The 25568-nt window shown below is 42.1% G+C and overlaps 1 protein-coding gene across 1 annotated transcript in view; it reads right to left on the bottom strand.

The window, feature by feature from the left end:
- The window catches only part of ZDHHC15 (zinc finger DHHC-type palmitoyltransferase 15), a 1138753-nt gene that overhangs the window by 139375 nt on the left and 973810 nt on the right, over positions 1 to 25568 (bottom strand). Inside the window, exon 9 of the mRNA XM_044057691.1 lies at positions 19594 to 19720. Within this exon, the coding sequence (XP_043913626.1) occupies positions 19594 to 19720 (127 nt within the window). The remainder of the gene's footprint in view (positions 1 to 19593; positions 19721 to 25568) is intronic.

Here is a 25568-nt window from a genome sequence, read left to right on the forward strand (position 1 = left end):
TCCAAAATCCCAGTAAGTATGGATATTGCTAAACCAATTTGTATGTGGGCAAATCATTTACCACTATTGCCTTTGTTTTAGCTTCTTTAATTTTGTATCCTGAAAACATTTGAAACTGTCCCAGTATATTCCACAGCACTGTAATGTCCCTTTTTGGTTTTGTCAGGTATAAAATAATGTCATATGCAAATAGAGCCAGCTTTTCTTGACTACCACACCAATTATATCCTTGAATTTCTGAGTCCCTTATTTTCTTTGTTATTTGCATTACATTTAAAATCACTGGCAAAGGGGAGAGAGGACACCCCTGCCTGGTTCATCTGCTCAAGCAGAAATTATTAGAGGACCTCACTCACTTAAATTTTTTCCGCCTATCCCTCATATGTCTTCCTAATCAACCTTATAATTTTATCAGGGAATTCAAATGCTTCCATTGCTCTGCTCATAAAGTCCCAGCTTACTCTGTCCAATGCTTTCTGTGTAGTAGAAAATGGAAATCCAAGTCTAAAACAAAATTAGTGGAAGTAGCAAACACATTCTGCTTCCCCCTGAATCATCAGTTTTCAAATGCTTTTTTGAGCTATGATACAGAATTGGAATTGCCTAGACATAGTAAGCCTTGTTGAGTCCAATTATGATGGCTGCCAAAAAGGTAATTACTAGAAAATGGAAATCAAAGTCTAAAACTACATTACTGGAAGTAGCAAAGACATTCTGCTTCCCTCTGAATCATCAGTGTTCTGTTAATGTTGTCAAACATTTACCTCCCCTCCACAAAACCACATTGATCCATATCTACAATATTACTAGAAAACGGAAATCAAAGTCTAAACCAACTTTACTAAAAGTAGCAAAGACAGAAACACAGATAAAACAACTGGAATTGGGATCTTTAGAAAAGGGAAGGAGCAAATTACATAGGAAAAAATGGGATCTGTGGGATCAGTACATGCAGAGGAGACTTAAGGTTTAAAAGAAGGCCGGGTTTGAATGAGCTATGTAGTGGTTGAGTGACAATGACTGGCTATATTATAAGTGATGTGTAATGTTTGCAGTTACAGTTGTGTCGGCATGGTTTGTAATGTATAATGTTTGCAACTGAGATTGTCTCGGTATGGTTTACTTTCATTTTCATTTATATAAATGTAAGATTGCCTATGTCATACATGATAATTTAATAAAGATATGTGTATAAAAAAAAAAGAAGAAGCTAGGGCTAGGACTAGGTCTACTTGTGGTACACCTTTCATGAGGAGGAGCAGCTCCAGGAAAGATGACCTACAGCCATTTGTGTGAGGTGGGGGGGGTCTGCAGACCATTTGTTCTGCTGAGATGGGATGTGTGGGTCCTCAAGATCCCCAATTGATGCTATGGTTGCCTCCTCTGTGCTTGCACAGCAAACTTGCAGAAGGGATATGAATAAGTACTACCCTGTATGCATACACCACATCACCATGGTGTTACCTGCTATGACGTTGGGAAGTCATTGTTTGCAGAGTTGCTTAAACTGGGCAAATCCCAGGGAGGTGTGGTGTGAAAAATAAAATAAAAAAGCTAGCTGAATTAGGATTTTGCTGGAGGATCTACACATGCAACAAGAGGTTCTATCAGTGTAACAACGTAAGGAGAACGAGATAAAGAGACAGACTTATTTTGTGCAGTATACATGGGTAGTTTTTAGGGTAAAGTAGGTTAGGTTATTTGCAAGTTACAGACAGTTATTAAAACTAAGAGAAGTAGTGGTGAGTTCTGGTTCAGTGGCTGGAGGCAAAGACTGTGACAGTGATAGGCTTGTTTGAGTTTCTCTGTTGGCAGTTTTAGGTTATCAACAGAAAACAGAAAATGCTAGGAAAAAGAAAACTTATGATGAGACATGTTTAAGGGGATAAGAACTGGTTGGCAAGACAGAAGAAGCCAAAGTTTCAATTACACTGCTGGACCATGTTTGCAATATGATGGTTAAACTTAAGCAAATTGTCAAATGTAGCTCCTACAGTTTAAAATTAGACACTAGTTCTAGTAATGTCTGGTCTTTCTCTGTTATATGCAGTCAGGGGAAGGAGGGCTTTAGACATAGATAGAAAAGCATTACTTTCGTTTTTTAGAGTTTAGTTTACAGAGCTGAAAGAAATCTGAAATGACCATTTGATTCACGGGACACATTGTGAGGTATAATATACTATCATATCATTTGTGACAGAAATGGGCCAGATGGCCTTGGATGTCTTATTTGCAAGTACTATAAACAAGGGGAATCCTCTAACAGCTAATCCCTAAGGGACTCCAAAGTGTTGAAAAACTGTACGGCTGAATCTTGTTTGCATGACAAGTTGTGATGTTGTTGATAACTTTCAGTTTCAGTAAATTTGTGTATGCTGACGTTGTATTTATTACAGCCCTGTTTTTAACTGTGAGTGGAAGATGGGATGGGATTTTTTTTCCTACATGTGAAAACAGAGACATGGTCATTTATTGGGTCAAACAGCATGCCTGCAGCTGAGAAAATATCTGGGTTGAATTTGATAACAGCTTTTTGTAGAAGTGAAACAGCCAAGAGGGAAAGGATTATAGAATAATGATGTTTTCCCTAGTAGTTGACCTATACCTATGTGAAGAGGAGGTTGTGTTCTGTTTCAAAATTTATTTATAATTTATTTAACATTTGTTAACTGGGAAAGTCCGACTTGGAACAAAGCCAATTTTCAGCGGAGGCCCAGGGACAAATGCTCCAGACGCATGTCTTTGTAACGTGGAAGGAAACCGGAGCACCTGGAGAAAACCCACACGAACGCAGGGAGGACATGCAGACTCCACACAGAAGGCACTCCAGATGAGAATCGAACTGGAAAACCTCTTGCTGTGAGGTGACAACGCTACTGCTGCACCACTGAGCCATCCAAGAAGATGTCTTGGATCTAGTAAAATGAGTCTGCCTGGTTAGTTTCATATACCAAGATGTATGCCAAGGAACATCTTGGGCTACTTTTTGCTGGACTCCTGAAAATGATCTGTCAAGCAGTCATTATGTAGAACCAGTGTGCACTTACAGAGCAGTCTAACACATAACACTACTAAGATACTTTGGTAGGCACAGGCCAATAAAAACAAGTTTCAGCAAGTGGAGACAGAGGTGAGAAAACTTCACATCAAGAGAAAAGGACAGAGGTACTACTATTAGCACTAACCTTTTCTGGAGAGCGAGTCCACAGCTGAAAGACTGAAAACTAAATAATGTAACCATACTCCAGACAACCTCCTTTGGGTGCAGAGAGACTAGTGAGTCATGAATAAGGAAGACTGAAGTTTAATAAACAGTTGGCACTACCACTATATCCCTGAAAGTGGATTTTTTCTGGTTCAACAGCAGCAAAAGACAATATTTTGTTTTCCTATTTTATGAGGTGTACAAGGCACTAACGTTGTCTGTTTTTCTTGCATCAGTTTCAGGCAGCCTCATAATACTGATAAAGAGAGGTATCATTTACACCTTAAGGGTAATACATTGGGACTGTGGTCAGACTCTTTAAAAAAAAAAAAAAAAAAATGTAGTGGTCCTCTTTGGGTATTGAAAAAAAAATGGTAGAATACACGTTCCAATGCTTTAGCAGTGAATTTTCCTATGAGAACACAGGAAGAAAGCAGGTCAGTGGATTGGGGGGGGGGGGGGGGACGGATGGATGCATTTTATACCTGATGGATTCTTGGGCATAGTTCCACAAAAAACAGCAGGAATGTGACATAGGCTGAGATGACCACCCATTCCCTTTAAAGCTAAACTGGTAGATCAATATGTGTGTGTATGTACCATTAAGAAGCTATCTAAGGGCTTGCACAAGTGTATAAAGGGCTCCTATCACGGAATTGAACTTAGAGAACGTCGAATACCAGAAGGCCGAACTTGGTAGTTTGAAAGTTGAGAATGTTGAAGCAGCGGAAACCCTAATTCTTTCCCAGGGAAAGAATTCAGTTAGCCGTTTTTGCGGCTTCGGCATTTTCGGACTGGGTCAAGGTAAGTGTACGAACGGGTAGTGACAGACTTTAGGGTTAGGGCGCAGGTCAGGTAAGTATGCGATAGTGACGGACTTTAGGGTTAGGGCGCGGGTCAGTTAAGTGTGTAGTAATGACGGACTTTAGGGTTAGGGCGCGGGTCAGGTAAGTGTGCGGTAGTGAAGGACTTTAGCATTAGGGCTGGGTTAAGAATAGTGCATAGATAGTGGTGTATGTTAGGTTTAGTGTAGGTTTTGAACGTGTTTCTTGTGATTGTGTTATGTGTGTGTTTTTCGGAACAGCAAATTTTTTCCCTGGGAAAAAATTTGCTGTTTTGAAGTGTCGATGTTATCCGAATTCGATCTTCCAAGTTCGAACTTATGGTGTTCGACATTTTGGAAGTTTGATTTTGTGACATAGACCTATGTATAAATACTGAGCACATGCGAGCCTGACTGCCATTTAAGATGTAAGCATACATGTTTGTAAGGTCTGTTAATTAGTTAATTTATATTTTATGATGTTGCTATCCATCCTGCTGTGTTTCTATGTAATAAAGCATCTAAACGAACTACCCCACCTGTTCATCATCTGTGTTTGAGAAGGATGAGCGACATGCTGTCAGAAGTAGCATGTCTAAAAGGATATGGTGTCAAAAGAGGCATAGCTAAAACAACCTGCTGCCAGAAAGAGTTCCAGTTTCTTCAATTTGAGTCCGAGAGTCACCCGGTTAGTATTGGAGGAATATGTAGGGGTAGATCATCCCTACTGCAAGTATAATTCCAAAACAGGTCAGAAATGAATTTCAGATGTTAAAACTTGCTCAAATAATTTCTTATTCGCAAAATATGAAATGAAGCATGCAGAACGCTCTGAACAATATTTAAATAAACTGAAATGTCCAACATTGACAAAAATATTCAAATTACTAAGGAAAATGTTTGAAATAAAGTCCGAATTGCATAAAACAAGGGGAAACGACTGCATTTTGCTAAGCACATATTTTTCACATTAATCAAAGATATCTGAGTTATCAGAAATGTATGAAGTATTCGCATGTTTGTGCAGTATTACAGTAAAGTCATTTTGCAAGATACAGTCATTTCAGAGTATATTTCGCAAAGTACAGTATTTTGAAGTTTATTGTGCATTGGAATTTTAATATGAGCTCTCACAGCACAGCTTGTTCATACATAATTACAATGGGCATACTTTCAGTGTGTTTGTCCATACTTTGTTGGCATGGTAGATGGGTTTTGAAAACCCAGTGCACTTGCATTCAACAATAATATTGCAGAGAAGTGGAGACTGTTGAGCAAGAGTACATTTTCATACAGGCTGCATTTTCTGATAAAGATGACCGTACAAAGGCATTTATTCTACTTAATTTATATGGGTCAGAAGCCACTGAAAGGGAGCGTTCATTTGTGCATGCACTTGCTGGCTTTGCAGGAGAGGGGGAAAACTGTCATACTGTTGTAACGGCTGAGTCAAGAGAGGACCCTGAGTGCTTAAAATGTAAATTTGGAGAAATGTGTAACCCCCAGGCAAACATTACAATGGAAAGGCACTTATTTTATACAAGGGATCAAAAGCCTGGTGAAACCTTTGCAACATATATAACTGATTTGAGAAACAAAGCTAAAACGTGCAGATTTGGTGATTTAAAGGATGAGTTGATAAAAGATAGACTTGTGTGTGGTATTGAAGATGATACTGAAAAAGATTTTGCATCATGACAGTGATTTAACTTTGAATAAGGCCACTGAGATTTCTCAGATATACGAGCTCACAGAAAAGCACACAGAAATGCTTACAAATGAGAGATGCATGCTTCCAGTAACTTCTAGAGCTCGTGTTGATAGTATGAAGCACATGGTTAAAAGAAAGAGGCCCAAGCACATGGCAGCAGCTGTAGCCCCTGCAGCACTCAATGGTAAACTCCAGAGCTTTCCAGCAGGCTCCAGAGTTTGCAGTGTCAGCACACGCAAAACATGGGCCCCAGTACAGTTTCATTAGAAATAACTTTTGGCAATTGTGTTTGCATGTTCAAAGTTCCATGATTACATTTAAGGTAGACCTATCCAGATCAAAACAGACCACCAACCTCTAGTCACTATCTTGAGAAAGCCTATGCCTACAGCTCCAGCCAGATTGCAATGTATGATGTTGAGACTGCAGAAGTAAAATTTCAATCTTGTTTACAAGAAAGGAAACTTCTTTAGCTTGCTCATACCTTATCCAGATTGCCCAGAAACACCACTGAACAGCATGAGAATGAGAACCTTTACTTTGAAGTCATGGAAGTGAGAAATTTTTCTTCCACACGTCTTGATGAGCTGAGAGATCACAGAGCCAGTTCATTTTTACAGAGGCTCCACCACAAGGATGGCCATCAAAGCAAACAAGTTTACCTCAAGAAGTGCAACCTTATTTTCTATACAGAGATGAGATTTTGTCTGACAATGGTATCATTATGAAAGGTCCGAAAGTAATTGTTCCAAAGTCCGTGCAACAAGAGTACATTACTATCTTGCATCGTGGTCACCCAGGAGCAGACTCTACCAAAAGAAGGGGGAAGAGGATGAATATTTTGGCCTTTTATGTCACAAGACATTGAGAGAGTACTTTCATCTAGTTCTGTTTGAAATACTACAAAGCCACATCAACAGAAAAGAACCACTTCAGCTAAACCAGACTCCTGGACTACCATGGACGAGTCCGCACAAAGTTATTTCTGACAATGGCACACAGTTTACAAGGCAACAGTGCAAAAGATTTGCCGAAAAGTGGGACTTTACTCTTGTCACGAATAGCCCAGAGTATCCGCAGTCAAATGGTTTGGCAGAACATGCAGTTCAAAGTGCAAAACAGTTACTAGAGACGTCAAAATGAGACAAAAATTATGTTTTCCTGAATCTCTTGAATCTCAGAAATATTCCTTGTGATAAACATCTTGGTTCACCCGCCCAGAGAATTCTGTAGAGACAAACCAGAACCACGTTACCAATCAGTAGTCAATTGTTAGTTCCCATGTGTCAAGAACATCAGGTCAGTGAAAACCATCAGTAGTCAATTGTTGGTGTGTTAAGAACAACAGGTTAGTGAAAACCAATCTGTTGAAGAAGCGTTTAACTCAGAAGTCCTACTATAATAAGACAAGCAAATTGCTCAATCCATTACAAAGAGAAGTGGTGAGAATGCAAAAGTAAAAGGGTTATGATTGGATTGGAGTTGTGAAGAATATTTGCACAGAGTTGAGATTATACATTGTGGAATCACAAAGAGTAGAGTTTAGGGGGAATCAGAAACATCTGATGCTGGTGTCAGAGCCTATACCACAGCACATAGCCTGTGAGAAAGACCATCTCAGAGTGAGTTGTGCAGCATTTCAGTTCCAGAGGACGTTCCAGTGAATATCCCTGTTCCTGAGATGAATCCCGAAGCTCCTGGTAGGAATTGTTCACTGAAGACTCTCCCTGTTACTAAACCCAGTCCAGATTGTTATGTTACCAGACCCGGTTGCATCTTCAGACCAGGTTATAGATGCACAGCAACTTGGACATGAACATTGTGTTTGTTTCTAATGTCTATAGGAATGCAAGTCTAACTCCAATGTTATTTTCAAATAACGCCAATCTTTTTAAGAGGGAGGATGTAGATCAACATGTGTGTATGTACCTTTAAGAAGCTATCTAAGGGCTTGCACAAGTGTATAAATACTGAGCACGTGTGAGCCTTACTGCCATTTTGTAGTAAGCTGATGAGATGTAAGCATGTGTTTGTAAGGTCTGTCTGTTAATTAGTTTGCTTATATTTTATGATGCTGCTATCCATCCTGATGTGCTTCTATGTAATAAAGTATCTAAACGAACTACCCCGCCTGTTTATCATCTATGTTTGTGAGGGACAAGTGAAAAAAACCTCCATAGATGCTTATGACAGTAGTCATTCTAGCAGTCAGCAATTCCTCCAAAGTAAATGTAGATCAATGAGTATGCATATGCCTTTAAGAAGCTATCCAAGGGCTTGCACTAGAGTATAACTACTGAGCACATGCGAGCTTGACTGCCATTTTGTAGTTAGCTGTCGAGATGTGAACATGTATGTATATAAGCTCTGTCTGTCCGTTTGTTTGTATTTAAAGATGCTGCTACCCATCTTGATGTGTTTCTGTGAAGTAAAGCATCTAAACAAAACCCCAAGCCTTCTTATTACTTGTGTTAAAGACGAACAAGTGACATGGTGTCAGAAGCGGCATGTCTAAAGGGCATGAAGTCATAACCGGAACATCCAAGGGGCATGAAGTCTGAGACGGCATGGCTAAAATGATTAGAGACACTTAGTTATGACTGGAGGAATATACAGGAGTGAATCATCCTAAAAAGGGGTAAAACTTTGCAAAAGAGGTCAGAAACGCATTTCAGGTATTAAATCTTGCTGAGCACCATTTCTTATTCGTATAACATGAAAAGGGGCATACAGAACTTTCTAAACATTATTCGCATAAACAGATATGTATGTTATTGATAAAAATATTCAAATTACTACAGAAAATGTTTGAAATAAAGTTCAAATTGCATAAAACAAATAAAGGGAAACAGACGCATTTTCACAAAGCATGTATTTTCGTACTAAGCAAAGATATCCATGTTATCAGAAGTGTATAAAGTGTTTGCATGTTTGTGCAATGTTACAGTCAAGCTATTTCACAGCCATTACAGAGCATATTTCGCAAGTACATATTTCAAAGAGTTTATTGTGCATCTGAATGTTGTTACAAGCTCACAGCACAGTTTGTTCATACATAATTACAAGGGCCATATTTTTAGGGTGTTTGTATATACATTGTGGGCATGGCAGATGGATTTTGAAAGCCCAGTGCACTTGTGTTTGACAGTAATATTGCTGAGAACTGGAGAGTGTTTGAGCAAGACTATGACATTTTCATACAGGCTGCATTTTCTGATAAAGATGACCGTACAAAGGCATTTACTCTACTTAATTGAGCTGGGTCAGAACCATTGAAATGGAGAGCTCATTTGTGTATGCACCTGCTATTTATGCTGGAAAGGGGGAAAACCGTGATATTGTTGTACAGGCTGAGTCAAGGGAGGACCCAGAGTGCTTAAAAAAAGAAGTTATGTACTCACCATAACGTTCCATCTGAGTAGTTATTCTTCATTTGTCTTCAACCTGTGGGTTACCGGATCCGACTCGGCTGCATATCCTGCATCTCATCCGAGTTCAAAGCTCCTGCCCTACCCATAATGCCCGTCTTCTTCCTCCCTTCAGCTAGAGTTTGCTGCCCAACTAACTTCCTCACCTGACCCAACACTTTATTTCAGACTAGACATCTGCATAAGCAAAACAGGTAGAGAGTAAGAGGCATGCAAGAGGTGACCACATCATCTACTGGTTAAACCACCACGCAGTCTATGCAAGGCAGGGGAAAGGAGGGAGGGACGGCTGAAGACAAATGAAGAACAAGAACTCAGATGGAACGTTATGGTGAGTACATAACTTCTTTATCTGAAGTTGTTGTCTTCATTTGATCTTCCACCTGTGGGACAGAGTCCCTAGCTACTACACAATTGGGAGGCCCTCATGGAAGGATATTCCAGAGTATGGCAGAGCCAAAAGATGCCCTGTTCCTGGATATGATGTCCAATTTATAATGTGAAATGAAGGTATGAGATGAAGCCCAAGTGGCCACAGAGCAAATATTATCCAATGAATCTCTGGACCAAAAGCCTGCTGAAGTAGCCATACATCTGGTGGAATGTGCTTTCACATGACTTGGCGGGGATAACCCCCTAACAGATTACGCTAGAATAATACAATGGGAAATCCAACAGGCAATGGTGACTTTAGATATTGGTTTCCCAAAAAAGGGTTTATAGAGTAGGAAATGAAAAGCTGGTCAGACTTGCAAAAGGATTTAATCCTGTGGAGATAAAAGTGTAACTGTCTGTGCACATCCAACAAGTGCAATTTATATTCTCCTTTGTTTTGAAAATTTGGGAAAAAGACCAGGGAATTAATCACTTGATTAATATTTGACTCTGAAGCTACCTTAGGGAGGAAAGATGGGTTAGTACACAGGGATACCCTGTCCTTATGAAAAATCATATAAGGGGGCTTTACTGACGACGGTTGAAGCTCTGAAATCCTCCTGGCAGAAGTAATAGCTACCAAGGCCATATTCCAGGACAGAAACAGCAGATCCACAGAGGCTGCAGGCTCAAAAGGAGATGACACTAGGCTTGCAGAACTAACGCAAGATCCCATGGCGGTGTTGGGTCCTTTACCAGGGGCCAAAGGAGAAAGGTGCCTTTTAGGAAGACCTTTGTTATCACCTACATGAAAACTGGAAATCGCTGCAAGTTGGACCTTAACTGTAGAAGAACTGGCACCTTGCTGAAAAATCCCTGCCAAAAATTCTAAAATGCAAAGTCCGGGGCAGTGAAGGGATCTAGGGCACGCTGTGAAGCCCAGATCAAAAAACGTTTCAATTTGCTGGAGTACACCTTTCTAGTGGAAGACTTATGAGCCGCCACCAGAATCTTTTTGACAGGTGAAGATAAGCCGGGAGTCCTGACTATCAAGGGAACTGGAGCAGCCAAGCAGTGAACTTCAGACTGCCCAGGTCTGGATGGGAAATCCCTGACGGATGAGAAAAGATCTGGAATTGGATCAAATGCATCCATGGTGGAGGCACCAATTGAGACCACAGACAGGGGAGCCACACTTGATGAGGCCAGAATGGAGCAATGAGGATAACTATGCTCCCCCCAGCCTGTGAGCTTTCTGAAGGAATTTTGGAGTCAAGGGAAGAGGAGGATACACATACAGAAAACTGGGGGGGGGGGCAAGCATGAATCAGAGCATCTCTGGGGGGCTTCCCCGGTGGAGGGTTCGGAGCAAAGAACTCACTGCATTTCGCACTGGAAGGAGAGACGAAGAGATCGCAGCAAGGCTGACCCCACTTGAGAAAGATCTGTTTTGCTACTGAAGGATTCAGAGACCACTTGTAAGGCATCAGAATAGACCCGCTGAGCCTGTCCACTAGAATGCTGGACTTCCCCAGAATGTGTGTTGTCACCAGAAACTGGCCGGTGGAGATCACCCACTCCCACACTCTCATGGCTTCGCAACATAGAGGGTGAAACCTGGTTCCTCCCTGTTTGTTGCTGTACCAGACCACAGACATATTGTCCGTCTGGACAGCAATCATCCCTGGGGGGAAGATGGGCATGGAGAGCCTGAAATGCTAGAAGCACTGCCCTCATCTCTAGGATGCTGATATGCAATCTGGTCTCGTAGGGGGACCACGTACCTTGGACTGTCATTCCTGAGCAGTGCCCCCCCCCCTAGGAGGGAGGTATCTGTGGTCACTGTGGTCGAGAGGGAGGGCAGAAGAAAGAAGTGAGCCAAAGCCAGATCCAGGGAATGAATCCACCACAGAAGACAGTCCCTGCACACTCAAGAGATTCGGACAGGATGAGACAAGGGGAGATCTAGCATGGATTATTGGACCGTGAGAGTCCACTGAAGAACCCGCATGTGAAAACATGCCATGGGCAAGAGACTGATCATGGCCGCCATGGACCCCAACGCCCTTAATACCATTTCTGCTGTCGGTAACTGAGCCTGGAGAATGCAAAGGACATGTAGCTTCAGAGACTGAATCCTGTCAGCTGTAAGAAAGACTTTGGTTTGAATTGTGTCCAGTCGAGCCCCAATGAAATCTAACACTTGAACCAGGGCCAGAAATGACTTGTTGAGATTGATGGTAATGCCCAATCGCTGGGCTAAGAGTAGAAAGGAATTCCTCGCTTGATTGAGCTGATGTCTAGAAGGGGCAGTGAGGAACCAATCGTCCAGGTAAGGGAAGACCTCTATGCCCTGGAGTCTCAGTGAGCCACTACCACTGCCATCACTTTGGTGAACATCCTGGGGGCTGTGGTGAGACCAAAGGGAAGTGCTCTGAAATGATAATGATTGGCTCCCAGGCAGAAGCGGAGGAACCTCCGGGAGCGCCTGTCCATTTTGATATGGTAGTTCACATTCTGAAGATCAATCGAGCACATCCAATCGTACTCTTGCAGGAAGGGCAGGATAGATAGAAGGGTGACCATATGGAATTTTAATTTGGCTACAGACAGGTTCAAGGTGGAGAGATCCAGGATGGTTCTCAAGTCCCCTGTCTTATTTGGCACCAAAAAGAACCTGGAATAAATGCCCAACACAGACTGGTCTGGGGGACGGTAGGATGACTCACTTTTCTAGCAGCTTTGCAATTTCCAGTGCTGCATCCTCCCTTTGTACGGGTGGAACATCCAGGAGGTGTTTGGGTAGATGGAGTGCTGTGATAAAGGGGACCGAATAGCCTCTGGATATAATTTGCAACACCCAACGATCTTCTGCGATGGACTCCCACGCTGTTACGTGTAGAGAGAGATGAACCTCGACTGACTCCAGAGACGAGCAGCCAGGCAACCCTTCAGGGTTGCTGCGCAGGTCTGTCTGAGAAAGGCTCTCAAGACCCGTGATATCTCAGACCCATTCAACTTCTAGGGCGGCGTCTATCAAATCACCCTCTACCCTGGGGGAAGGTAAGTCTTGAGTGTCCTGGGAAAACTCTGAGATTTCTGGAACCGCATCTTCTTGGTCCCTCGCTGACTCCTAGAAAAGGATCATTGAGAAGCTGAAAAGTGGATCCCGATGGCAGACAGAGTCTTCCCGTCCTCCTCACTCTGAACCAAGGTGTCACGTACCAACTTCCCCAAAAGGGATGAACCGTCATATGGGGCATTCATGAAAGGTGTCTTAAAGGGTTCTGAAAAATGCACAGAGCCAGAGCCAGACATGTACGGGCAGCTCTAGCAGCGTCCTCAGTTGCATGGGAGAGGAGACTCATAGAGGTGCTAGTAACTGACTTCAGGTCAGCCATACAAGCAGAAAACACCTTTGTATCCTCTACCGACATAGACCCAGGGGTCAACTCAGCAATCTCCTTCACCAGTTCTCGCTGTAGTTGAATTACATGTGCCATGTAAATCAGTGCCCATTCAGAGGTCACTGAAGCATACAACTGCTTCCCAAAATGGTCCATTGTCCTTGACTCTAGGTCAGGAGGGTGAATTGTAGAGCTCTCCTGAGTGAGCTCCTTCTTAATGGCAGCTGCCACCACCATGGCATCAACCAGGGATCCTTTATTCTAATGTGACATGTCTGAAGGGGGGCTCAAAACCTTATCCGGGCATTTGGGAATGGGATCCACCATGTCCGGTTCCTTCCGAACCCAAGATATAATAAGATCCACTAAAGGATCTGTAGGAGGGGACACTCAGGAAGTAGAGAGTCCTGCGCCAAATGCCTCCAGTAACACCTATTCATCTGGGGTCGGTTTTTGGGCAGACCACCCCCCATGCTAGCGAAGGAGTTCCATGATGTCTCCAAAGGAGACATCCTTGTGGGGGGACTGGGGGGAACCTTCCCCTTCCTCCAAAATTGGTGTCTTCAGTGAGGGACTCCGGTGAGGAGTCTAAGTGCGTCCTTTTGCACTTACATTTGCAAGGGACCTCCTCAGTGGGGGTCTCCGGGGAGGACTCGCCAATGTCTTCCTGTTCCCAAGAGGGAACAACCTGGAACAAAGAGGCGGCAGGCTGTCCCTGAGATGGTAGAATGGCAGGATCCACACCAGAAACAGAGGTAGCTGGGGTAGAATCCAAGGAAGCAATTGTCAAAGGTCTTGAAGGAATCGAGAGTACCCTCTCCACTACCGCTGAAAGCCGAAGGGGAATGGACCTCCTGAGAAAGTACCAGAGAAGGAGCCATCACCCTCTGATCTGATAAGGGAGTCACAGCCGAACCTCCAGGCGCCGAGATACCAAGGGGAAGGCTCTGCTCTGACAAACCCGGAACCAACATCACCCCCTCAGATCTGATGCTGAGGCTACGGCTCACAAAACCTGTTGGATTCGAGCTAGTCGGATCCTACCTACTGAAGGCCATGGCCGGCATCAAGGTACAAGGTACCATCGGAGACGGCCCATCAATGCCAAGTGTCCTCGGATCCAAGGGCTCCAAAACCAAGGGTCAGATTGGAGAAGGAGTAACCGGGATGAATACAGACTGCATGCTCTCCACTCCAGAGGGAGATGGGGCAGGAAAGACTCCCATCTGAATCTGGGTGCAGATTAACTTCCACATCACCCTATCCACCTCTGCTTCGGTAAGACTATGGGTGGAGCGGGAAGAGGAGGCCACCAACACCGGCCTAGAGGGGTGGTGAGGGGAGGCATGAGCTGGCGACTGGGTCTGGGGCTCCTCTGGCTCCACAGAGAACCGAGGGGAATGAAGCCAGGGAGACTCCAGCCTCGGAGCCGACCTAACTTTGGTTGGAGGGTTGGCCGAAGCCGAACGATCTGGGGACCGCTTCTTGGGCCTATCCCTTGATTTAGCTGACTTGTCTCTGTCCCCGGACCTCTTAGCAGGAGTTTGAGTCCCAGAGGCCTGGGCAGAGACCGAAGTAAGAGCCGGGGCAGAAGGGTCCTGAGTCCCGGAGGAAGAAGAGGGAAGGAAGCCTTTGAGAATAAGCTTGTTCCTCCTGTCCATCAGTGCCCGAGGATTAAACCTGGCACAGATAGAACAGGAGGTTTGCAGGTGGGCTGCCCCAAGACACATGATGCACAGAGTGTGGCTGTCAGCTGGAGAGAGCTTGTGGCCACACACTGTACATTTTCTGAAGCATGGTTTGGTGGCATCCAACATTCTTCCAACCTGTGGCCCAGCACACACTCACTCAGAAACCACACATGAGACAGGTAGAAATTTAGAGAAAAAAAAAGTTTTTTTTTGGTAAACTGACTCAGAAGCGCGAGGGATGGTAGAAAGCAGAAAAGAGTAAAAAAAGGTATGAGAAAGAAGAATTTAACAGTAAAAGAATGTCACTTGCCCACAAAAAACAGCAGAGAGCACAGATCGCTATGCAAACATGAAAAGGGGCAAATGAGATCTGGGGGAGGAACGAGACAGGGGAGGAGGTTTGAGCTCCGATCAGATGCTGGATATGCGGCTGAGTCAGATCCATGCCAGATCTGGTAACCCATAGGTTGAAAATGAAATGAAAACAACAACTTCAGATCGTAAATTTAGAGAAATATGTAGCCCCCAGACAAATGTTACAATGGAAAGGCATTTATTTTAAACAAGGGATCAAAAGCATGGTATAACTTTTGCAGCATATATAACTGACCTGTGAAATAAAGCTAAAATGTGCACATTTGGTGACTTAAGGGATGCGTTGAAAAAGGACACGTGTGTGGTATAAAACATGATGCTGTGAAAAGATTTTGCTTCGTGACAGTGACTTAACTTTGAATAAGGCCATTGATACATGAGCTCACAGAAAAGCACACAAATATACTTACAAGAGAGAGCAACTCTAGAAGGTACAGTGATAAAGCTCATGTTGACAGTATGCAGCACAATATTAAAAGAAACAGGCCCAAGCATATGGCAGCTGTAACCCCTGCAGCACTCACTGGTAAACCCCAGAACTTTCTAGCAAATTCCAGACTTCGCGCAGTCTCAGTGATGCATAAGAGTGAGTCAGCAAACTCAAAGCATGGGCCCCACCCTAGTTTCACTGCCAACTGTCAATTGTGGTGGTAATCATGAATCTAAAAAGGAAAAGTGCTTAGCTTTTGGTCAACAGTGTCACAAATGTAATGAATGGAATAATTTCAAAAGGTTTTGTAAATCAAAAGGCCCACATTCTTTTATTAAAGGGGAACATTTTAAGAAAGGAGCTGATCAGTTAAACTGTGGCAACCCCACTCTTTATGTTGATAGTGTGTCAGTGCTTCATGAAACGGTCAATGCAGTAGATTTAAGGGCCAAGAATGAACTATTTTGTACTGGTCAGATAAATGACAAACCCACAGAGCTCAAAGTTGACACAGGTTCCAAGTGCAATGATATGTCTGCAGAAACATTTGCCAGAGTGTGTAAAGGTGAAAGACTTGATGTGGCAAGGTGTGCTTTCATGTTACTCTGCTGGAAGAAGATACAGCTTGTTATTTTATGTGGCCAAGAGGCATGGTCAATCATTATTAGGGCTCAGAGACGCTGGGACTGATTTCATTTAATAAGTAAGTCTAAGTTAGCTTAAAAGACCACTACTCTAATTTTGCCCAGCACATTTTTTCTACCCATGCAGATCTTTTCCAAGACAAACTAGGCAAGCTTCCAGTTGTGTTTTCCATGAAGTTAGACCCAGAGGTCAGTACAGTTATCAGGCCAGCACGTAAAGTTCCAATAGCCATGCAGGACAGAGTCAGAGCAAAGTTAGATAAAATGGTGCGACAAGGTGTGATTTGGCCAGGGGAAACTCCAACTGACTGGGTATCTTCCATAGTAGTAGCTCATAAGAAAAACTCAGATGACATCAGAATATGTATTGATCCATGAGATTTGAACAAAGGGCTAACAAGACCTTATCATCCAATGCATACAGTCGAAGAAGTCACAGCCTTGTGCCAAATGCCACTATTTCTTCTGTCTTACATGCAAAGAGTTAATTTTGGCAAATTAAACTTGACAAAAAATCCTCATTGCTCACTACTTTCAGTACTCCATTTGGCAGGTACAGATTTTTAAGAATGCCATTTGGGATAAATTCTGCAAGTGAAGTCTTTCAGAGTGCAATGGAGCAAATTTTTTCTAGGTATCCTTGGCTATCATAGTAGACAACATACTAGTAGGAGGTCGTGATGAAGCCAAACATGACAGAAACCTTAGAAAATTTCGAGAAAGGGCACATCAAGTGAATCTTAGGATCAATCCACACAAATGTAAATTCAGGCTACAAGAAGTTCCTTATGTTGGTCATTTATTTACGAGTACAGGCCTATGACCAGAACCTTCAATGCAATCAGCCATTCTCGAGATGCCAGGTCCAGACAATGTTCTGCAACGTTTTCTTGGCATGGTCAACTACCTAGGCAAGTTTATTCTAGACTTGAACCAACTATCGGCACCACTCAGAGAGCCAACACATAAAGATGTGTCCTGGTCTTAGTTAGAGCAACACCAAAGAACATTTGATGTCCTGAAGCAGTGAATTTTAAGTCCACTAACTCTCAGATACTATGATGTTCACAAACCAGTTACACTTTCCTGTGATGCTTCGAAATTTGGTCTTGGTGCAGTCATTCTCCAAGAGGATCAAGCTGCTGCCTATGCATCGAGAACTCTTACCTAAACTGAACAGCAGTAGGCCCAGATTGACAAAGAGCTTTTGGCAATTGTGTTTGCATGTTCAAACTTCCATGATTATGTTTATGGTACACCTATCCAATTTGAAACACATCACCAACCATTAGTCACTATTTTAAGAAAGCCAATGCATTCAGCCCCAACCAGAGTGCAACTTACGATGCCGAGATTGCAAAAATACAATTTCAATCTTGTCTACAAGAAAGGCAAACTTCTTTATCTTGCTGATGCATTATCCATATCACCCAGAAATACCACTGAACAGAATGGCAATCAAGGTTCTCATTCAATTAATGATTCTGAAGTTATGGAAGTGCATAATTTTTCTTCCACACGTCTTAACGAGTTGAAAGATCACACAGCCACAGATCCAGTTTTACAAAAGCTCAACCACTTTATCAATCAAGGATGGCCGTCAAAGCAATCTGGTTTACCTCAAGAACTGCAACCTTATTTTCCATACAGAAATGAGGTTTTGTCTGACACAGGTATCATAATGAAAGGTCTGAAAGTAAATGTTCCAAAGTCCTTGCAACCTGAGTAAATTACTATCTTGCATCGTGATCACCCAGGAACCAAATCTATCAAAAGAAGGGCGAGAGAGATAGTATTTTGGTCTTCTATGTCACAAGACATTGAGAGAGCACTTTCTTCTTGTTCAGTATGCAATAGTACAAAGCCTCATCAACAGAAAGAACCACTTTAGCTTAACCAGATTCTGGAACCACCTTGGTCGACAGTAGCCAATGACATCTTTGAGTGGAATGGTCAACATTATTTGGTGTTAGTAGACTCTTAGTCCAATTGGTTCGAAATTGACTTACTTCCTAACCTAGCATCCAGTACAGTCATTATTAAGATGAAATGTCATTTTGCTGTACATGGTAGTCCGCACAAAGTTCTTTCTGACAATGGCATGCAGTTTACAAGCAAGCAGTTCAAGAGATTTGTAGAAGGATGGGACTCTACTCATGTCACAAGTAGTCCAGAGTACCCACAGTCAAATGGTTTGGCAGAAAGTGCAGTGCAAAGTGCAAAACAGTTACTTGAGAAATCAAAACGAGACAATAGTGATGTTTTCCTGAATCTCTTGAATCTCAGAAATATTCCTCGTGATAAACGTCTTGGTTCACCTGCTCAGAGACTTCTGTTGAAACAAACCAGAACCACATTACCACTCAGTAGTCAATTGTTGGTTCCATGTGTCAAGAACAGCAGATCAATGAAACAATGTGTTGAGGAAACGCCTATCCCAGAAGTCCTACTACAAATAAGACCAGCAGACCGCTCAATCCATTATGAAAAGGAGAAGTGGTAAGGATGCAAATGTCCAAAGGTTATGATCAGACTGGTGTCATGAAGAATATTTGTCCAGAGCCGAGATCGTACAATTGAAAACAGAAGGAACCTTTAGGTGAAATCGGAGGCATTTACTTTTGGTATCTGAGCCTATACCACAGCAAATAGCCTGTGAGAGAGAGACTCTTTCCAGTTCCAGAGGATGTTCCTGTTCCTGTGATGACTCGAGACATTCCTGATACGACTTGTGCACCGCAGTCTGTCCCTGTTGCTAATTTTAGTCCTAACTGTTATGTTATGAGATATGGTCGAATTTCTAAACCTTGTAACAGATATTAAGCAACTTGGACATGAACACTGTATTTTGTTTCTGATGGACATAGTAATGCATGCTTATCTCTGCTATTATTTTGCATAAAGGGCAATCTTTTTAAGAGTGAGGATGTAGATCAAGGAGTGTGTATATACCTTTAAGAAGCTATCCAAGGGCTTGCACTACAGTATAAATACTGAGCACGTGCGATCCTGACTGCTATTTTGTAGTGAGATGTGAACATGTACGTATGTAAGCTCTGTCTGTTAGTTCGTATTTAAAGATGCTGCTATCCATCCTGATGTGTTTCTGTGTACTAAAGCATCTGAACGAAACCCCAAGCCTTCTTATTACTTGTGTTAGAGACGAACGAGTGACAGTACACTGCTGAAAAAACATTCAGGTGAACAGTGCCTGACAGGTGGAGACTGGTCAAGAAGTACTGAATGTCAATCAGACTTTTGAATAAGACTGGTAAAATTATTTTTTTTTTTGTGGTTCTTACCGCTAAACATGGTAGCAGTTAGCTTCTGATACATCAAGACAAAAAAGAAACCAGTTTTCATGATAAGGCTGCCAGTGCTATATTACTGTATCTTATTTTGTCAGCTTTTTGACTATACACCAGACATTTATATTACTTTAATTTCTTACATTTTGCTTTGAAACCCAAATAGGTGGTGTAATACATTATTTGACTCGCTTACCTAGTGCAAAAAGGAAGGAACCAATACTTTCTTTCTTCGCCAAACACTTGCTCAATATTTTTAAAGAAGCCAAGGTCAAATCCATTTTTATCTGGCCCTTGCTGAAATACTGGAGCACAAAATGCTTCTGAAAAAAAGCAAACAAATGAAGATGTCAGGAAACATTCAGTTGGAATTTACAGTTAACATGCAGATTGAAGCGAAATTCAGCACAATGTTACTTGCACTAAGAATATGAGACTTAAGGCTGAATTAATACAACTAAAGCAAGGTGTTCTGCTTGATAAAGTAGCCTACATAGGCCTGAATTTAAACTAAAGTTTTTAACAGTATTCCTCTCCACCATTTCAGCAGAGTTCCAAAGCCGAATTTATGTTCATCTCCCTGCCATAATTTCAGAATTACCATTTTCATATTTTACAACTTCTATAATCTAGTGAACAATAACAAATCAACCATAATTTTTTCAGTCTGAATTAAATTCACAATACAACTTAGGAACACAGGAATAAGTCAATGGATCAGCTTTATTTTTATCACTGCCTTTTTAAAAATCTAAGACTAAAATTATATTTTCTTTGTGTTTTTTTTTCCCCTTATTGAACTCAAACCATGATAACAGTTGCCAGCTGTTCTTCCTAAGTTTTTACCCACCTTACTTCCAGTGACATTTTTTAAATGTTAATGCTGTCGTAATTTACAGGAATATGCTTCTTTATATTTAATTTCTCTGAAAACTGGAAACTAGAAGAAACACTCTGATGGAAAGTTAATTTGCAGCTGTGATTTAGAGGAGAGAGAGGAGGAAGTAAAGCATATTTAGAACTGACATGAAAAGAAGAGTGGTTGTGTGGACAACCTGTCGATGCTTACAGCAAAGCATGTAATTATCTTATCACGAGCAACAGAAAAAGTAGGAATTAGACTTAGGACGCAGCTCAATAAAGATAAGCTAAAATAAATTGCAGACATCAACAGAAAGGTAACTGTCTACAAGTAGTGCAGAGAGAGTCAAAAAGGTAGGACTACATTTCAGTGGTAAGAACAGTAAAGGAGAGGTCAGAGAAGTACTGGTGGTGTGCCCTGCTACTTAGAACTGTATTGTATTGATAAAAAACAAAATACTACACAATTTAATAGGATTTAAAGGACCGATATAGATGTTACATTAAAAAAGTATGCTTAAGCTTGTCAGTTCCACTGTGCAGAGGGATAAAGACCTTACTATGACCCAGGCAACCCAAGTTAGATAAGTATCTCAGGTACCTGATGGGGTTTGGCATGGGGCAGAAGAGGACTGATGAGGCTTAAACCAGCTTGTCTCTCTAAGGGGTGGGCTTGGGAAGTACAGTCTGCCAGTGAAGACCAGGGATCACAACGTTTTTTTTACAAGAGGCAGGGCTTTGATTTAATTGCGTACTGAGGCAGGAATGTCATTCACAAAGACTATTAAACAAAACTGTTATATGCTACAGACATTTGCAGTGGAAGCAAAAGAGCTAAGCAACTGCCTCCCTCCAACAGCTGCATAAATCATGGTTACTACAGTTGGTTCTCACCCATGGGGTTGAATGGAAACTATTAACAGTAGAGGACTTGATCAGGTACTGCGTATGGGTAAAAAGCCTGCTTAAGCTTGCAGAATGGCAACATTTTCTTCTAGAGACAAGGAGTTGGTGCAGAAGATAATGCTTTAAAATCTAAATATTACACTGTAATAAAGATGCTGTCATTGAACTCCTACGGGCCAGATAAAAAATAAATGTAGTTGAACATGCAATGTTTATGAACAGCTTAATGTAAATACGCAACATAATATCTTAGGTGTCTTAAAACTGTGGATGTGTGTATTTTTACAGAAACAGTAGTCAATGCACAGGGTCCATATTACACTGTCGAAAGGCATTTTCATCAAATGCCTTTTCATATACACAAACATTGAACTACCAAAACTCCAAATGGCCACTCCAGTGAATTTTTTCCCTGGGGGAAAAAATCTCTTGGCCATCGTCAGGAATTTGCCTTTTCCTCCACTGTAGTGCAATCTCAGAGTTGGTATATTATGTTGGGCAGGGGGAAAGCACCCCACTTCGTAGGGTCTGACAGTTTGTTTTGTTTTTGGTTGGTCAAGCGATTTTTCCCCTGGGAAAAAAATTCTCTGAAGTGCCCGTGCAGATTTTTGGTAGTTCGATGTTTATGTGTTGATGAAAAGGTGTTTGATGAAAACGCCTTTCGACAACATAATACAGACCCAATACACAATCAAAAATAAAACAGAGCTGTCCTAAAGAACTGAGCTGCTAGAATTACAGCCATGGATGGCCAGCTATGTAGCACAAAGGGGAGAGCTCCCATCTACAATGATAACAACCAGAGTTCAACCAGCAAACTGGGGCTGGTGGATGAGGAAGAAAGAATAGTTTTGTAAATCTTACCATAACCATAGATGTCCCTCTCTTCTATGTTGCAGTATTCTTTACATGTGGGAAGTCCTCCGCCCAAACGACCTAATGTCTGACCAGCATACAACAAACGTTTTAGCTACTGCAAGGTATGTGGGACATCGCATATATGTGCTGACAATGTCATACGTGGGACATCGCATACATGTGCTGACAATGTAGCCATAAAAGGAAGTCCGCACGTACAATCCTCAGAACTGTAATGCCCCAGAAGGAACACCAGACCTAAGGAGCAATAAAATGCCATCCAAGGAAAGAAACAAGATGTTGGGGGAAGGAGGGAGGGAGGGACAGAATACTGCAACATAGAAGAGAAGGACATCTATGGTTATGGTAAGATTTTACAAAGTATTCTATGTCCTATTAAATGTTGCAGTATTTTTTACATGTGGGAGAATGCCAAAGCTTAGTAGGCACCCTGGGAGGAGGAAGGAGCAGAGGAGCTTTGAAAAGAAGAGCTTTCACCAAAGCCATGGAGAATGGCTCTAGCAAACCCTGCTCTAGATCTAGAAATGGTGTCCAATTTGTAATGTTTGGTAAAAGTGCACACAGAAGACTATGTAGCAGCTTCTAAAATAGAGTTAGTATCCAGACTTTTAAAAACTGCACCTAAGGAAGCTAAAGACCTAGTGGAGTGAGCCCCAACAGGAGCAGAAAGAGTCTTAACATGGAAATTATAACAAAACAAGACTGCCTTAGAAATCCAAGAAGAAATTGTCTGTTTAGACACAGGCAAACCCACAGCCCTGGGATGGAAAGAAACAAATAGCTGATCAGACTTTCTGATAGCCTTAGTCTTAGCTAAATAAAATCTGAGTTGTCTATGCACATCCAAGGTGTGCAACATCCTTTCACTGGAGGATTAAGGAGAATGGGAAAAAGTGGGCAATTGAATAGACTGATTAAGATGCAACTCATCCACCACCTTGGGCATAAAAAAAGATTGGTATGCAAAGAGACCCTATCTTTGTGGAAAACCAGGAAAGGTGGGAAAGCCATCAAAGCTTGAATCTCAGAAACTCTCCTAGCAGAGGTTAAGGCTAACAGAAGAACTGCTGTCCAAGTACAAAACTTCAAAGAAGCGAAGACTGCAAGTTCAAAAAGGGCCACAGTAAGCTTCTCTAAAACATAATTCAAATTCCAAGGTAGTGACACTCATTTCCTGGAGGTTTAATATGAAGGAAGCCTTTAAGAAAAAGTTTTACCTCCAATCCAGAAGCTAAAGGTGGACATAATGGTAGACATGCAGAAATAGCTGACAAGTGTACTTTCAGTGATGAGTAAGCCAAACCACTCTTAAGAAACTCTCACAAGTAAGAAAGAACCACTGGAATATCCACTGAAAGTGGATCCACATTTAGTGAAAGACACCAGATGGAAAACCTCTTCCATATGGATAAGTAAGATTTTCTAGTATTGGGTTTCCTGGTCTCCTGCAGAACCCTAAGCACGTCCTCTGAAAAAAAGGTGCCTGATAGGAATCAAAAGTTGATCACCCACAGAGTCAGCTGTAAGGCTGACAAATGTGGATGAAGCAGAGATCCTTTGTCTTGTGTAAGGAGGTCCACTCTGTGAGGTAACTTGTGATGATTGCCCTTGGCTAAATGCAGAAGAAGAGGGAACCAATGCTGTCTTGGCCAAAAGGGATTCACCAGCAAGATTTTTGGTTTGTTTTGCTGAATCTTCAGCAGGACTTTTTAAATGAGAGGAAAGGGGGACTACAAGAAGAAACATCCCCTTCCATGAGAAAGATAGGGTGTCTATCTTTCAAGCCAGAGGATGTGGGAGTCTGGCACAAAATTGAGGAAATTGTCTGTTCGGAGGGGATGCAAACAGATCCAGGGGAGTAACCCACTGGTGGACAAAGTCCAGAATCACATCCCTGTGAAGCATACATTCTTGGGATTGACTTATGGACCTTCTTAGTGTGTTTGCCACTTTATTTTGAGCAGATGGGATGTAAACTGCTTGAAGAGTCACCTTGTACTGAACTGCAAAATCCCATGCCATGAGAGCTATCCTGCAAAGAAGGTAAGTCTTCGTCCCCACCTGCTTGTTGACATATCAGAGAACTGTGGTGTTGTCTGTAAACACATTCAGAGGACCTGGTTGAAAGACAGGATGAAAGGCCTGCAGATCTAGAATAAGAGCCCTCATTTTCTTGATGCTGATATGATCTTTCCTTTGAGAAAGAAACCAAAGGCCCTGCATCTTCTTTGAAGCAACCCCCCCAAAAAAAAAAAACTGTCTGAGGGATCTGTGAACAACTGTTGATTTGGCTGGCGCAGATGAAGAGAAATCCCTGGATTCAGAGCAAGCTGTTGAATCCATCAATGAAGCTTGGTTTTTAGGCATGAGAGAAGAGGGAATCACAAACTCCAAAGGGTGAGCATGCTGTGTCCAAATTGACTTTAGGTACCACAGAAATTTCCTCATGTGGAGTTTTGCAAGAGGCAGCATGGAGATTGTGGATACCATGAAACCTAGAAGTCTCAGAAACTCCCTGGCTGTAATGGAAGAGAGAGGCAGAAGGTGTCTGAAGAAGGAAGTAAGAGACTGAAGTTTGTCTGTTGGAAGAAAAGACATCATTAGGTCTGTTCTGAACCTGCATCCTAGAAATATGTGATCTTGTGAAGGGGATAGGGATGATTATTTTGAAATGTATGGTAAAACCCTAGACTTTGTAGGAAGAAAATGGTAAACTGCAGATTCGGAGTCAGCTGTTCTGATAGAAGAACCAGAAAAAAGAAGATTGTCCAGGTATGGCTATATCTGAATCCTCTTGACCTTTAGGAAAGCAATCATGGGGCCAAGCACTTTGTGAATACCCTTGGGAGAGTTAAGTCCAAAAGGCAAGGCAGAGGACTGAAAGTGCAAAGAATTCACAGAGAAATGTAGAAAGTTCTTGTAAACAGGATGCATGGGAATGTGAAGATGTGCATCACTTATGTCTGGAGAGGCCATTTAAGACAGAGAGGGAATCAGGGGAAAAAAAAGAGTCTGTAAAGACAGCATGCGGAAAAATGGCAAATTTAGGAACGTGTTTAAGTGGGAAAGATCCAGAACTGGTCTCCAGGGACCATCTTTTCTGGGGACAAGAAACATTCTGGAATAAAACCGTCTGCCTCTCTGATCCATTGACACTTGCTGAATTGTGCCTTGTGAAAGTACCTCTTTTAGAACCTCTGGAAACAAATTCAATTGGTTTGTGGGGGGGATGTAGAACTCCCATGAAAGGAGGGAGATTTTTCCAAGTCATGAAATATCCCTGTTGGATGATAGAAAGAACACATGAATCCTGAGCTATTCTTGCCCAGGCTGGAAAAGAGAGAGACAGACAAAGAGATAGACGGGTAAGACTTGGAAGAGGCTGTCAGTCACAGAGAACTTGGCTTGGGTGGAAAGGGCTGCTGGGAGGAAGGAGCAGAAGTAGTAGTCTTAAATTGCGGAGGTCTCCTAGCAGTCTTTTTAGGTCTAGAAGAGGAAGGGAATGCTAGTCTTCTAACAAAGGAT

The sequence above is a fragment of the Protopterus annectens genome, chromosome 15.part0, assembly GCF_019279795.1.
Source record: "Protopterus annectens isolate FY-2018-M chromosome 15.part0, PAN1.0, whole genome shotgun sequence".
Taxonomy (NCBI): Eukaryota; Metazoa; Chordata; order Ceratodontiformes; family Protopteridae; genus Protopterus; species Protopterus annectens.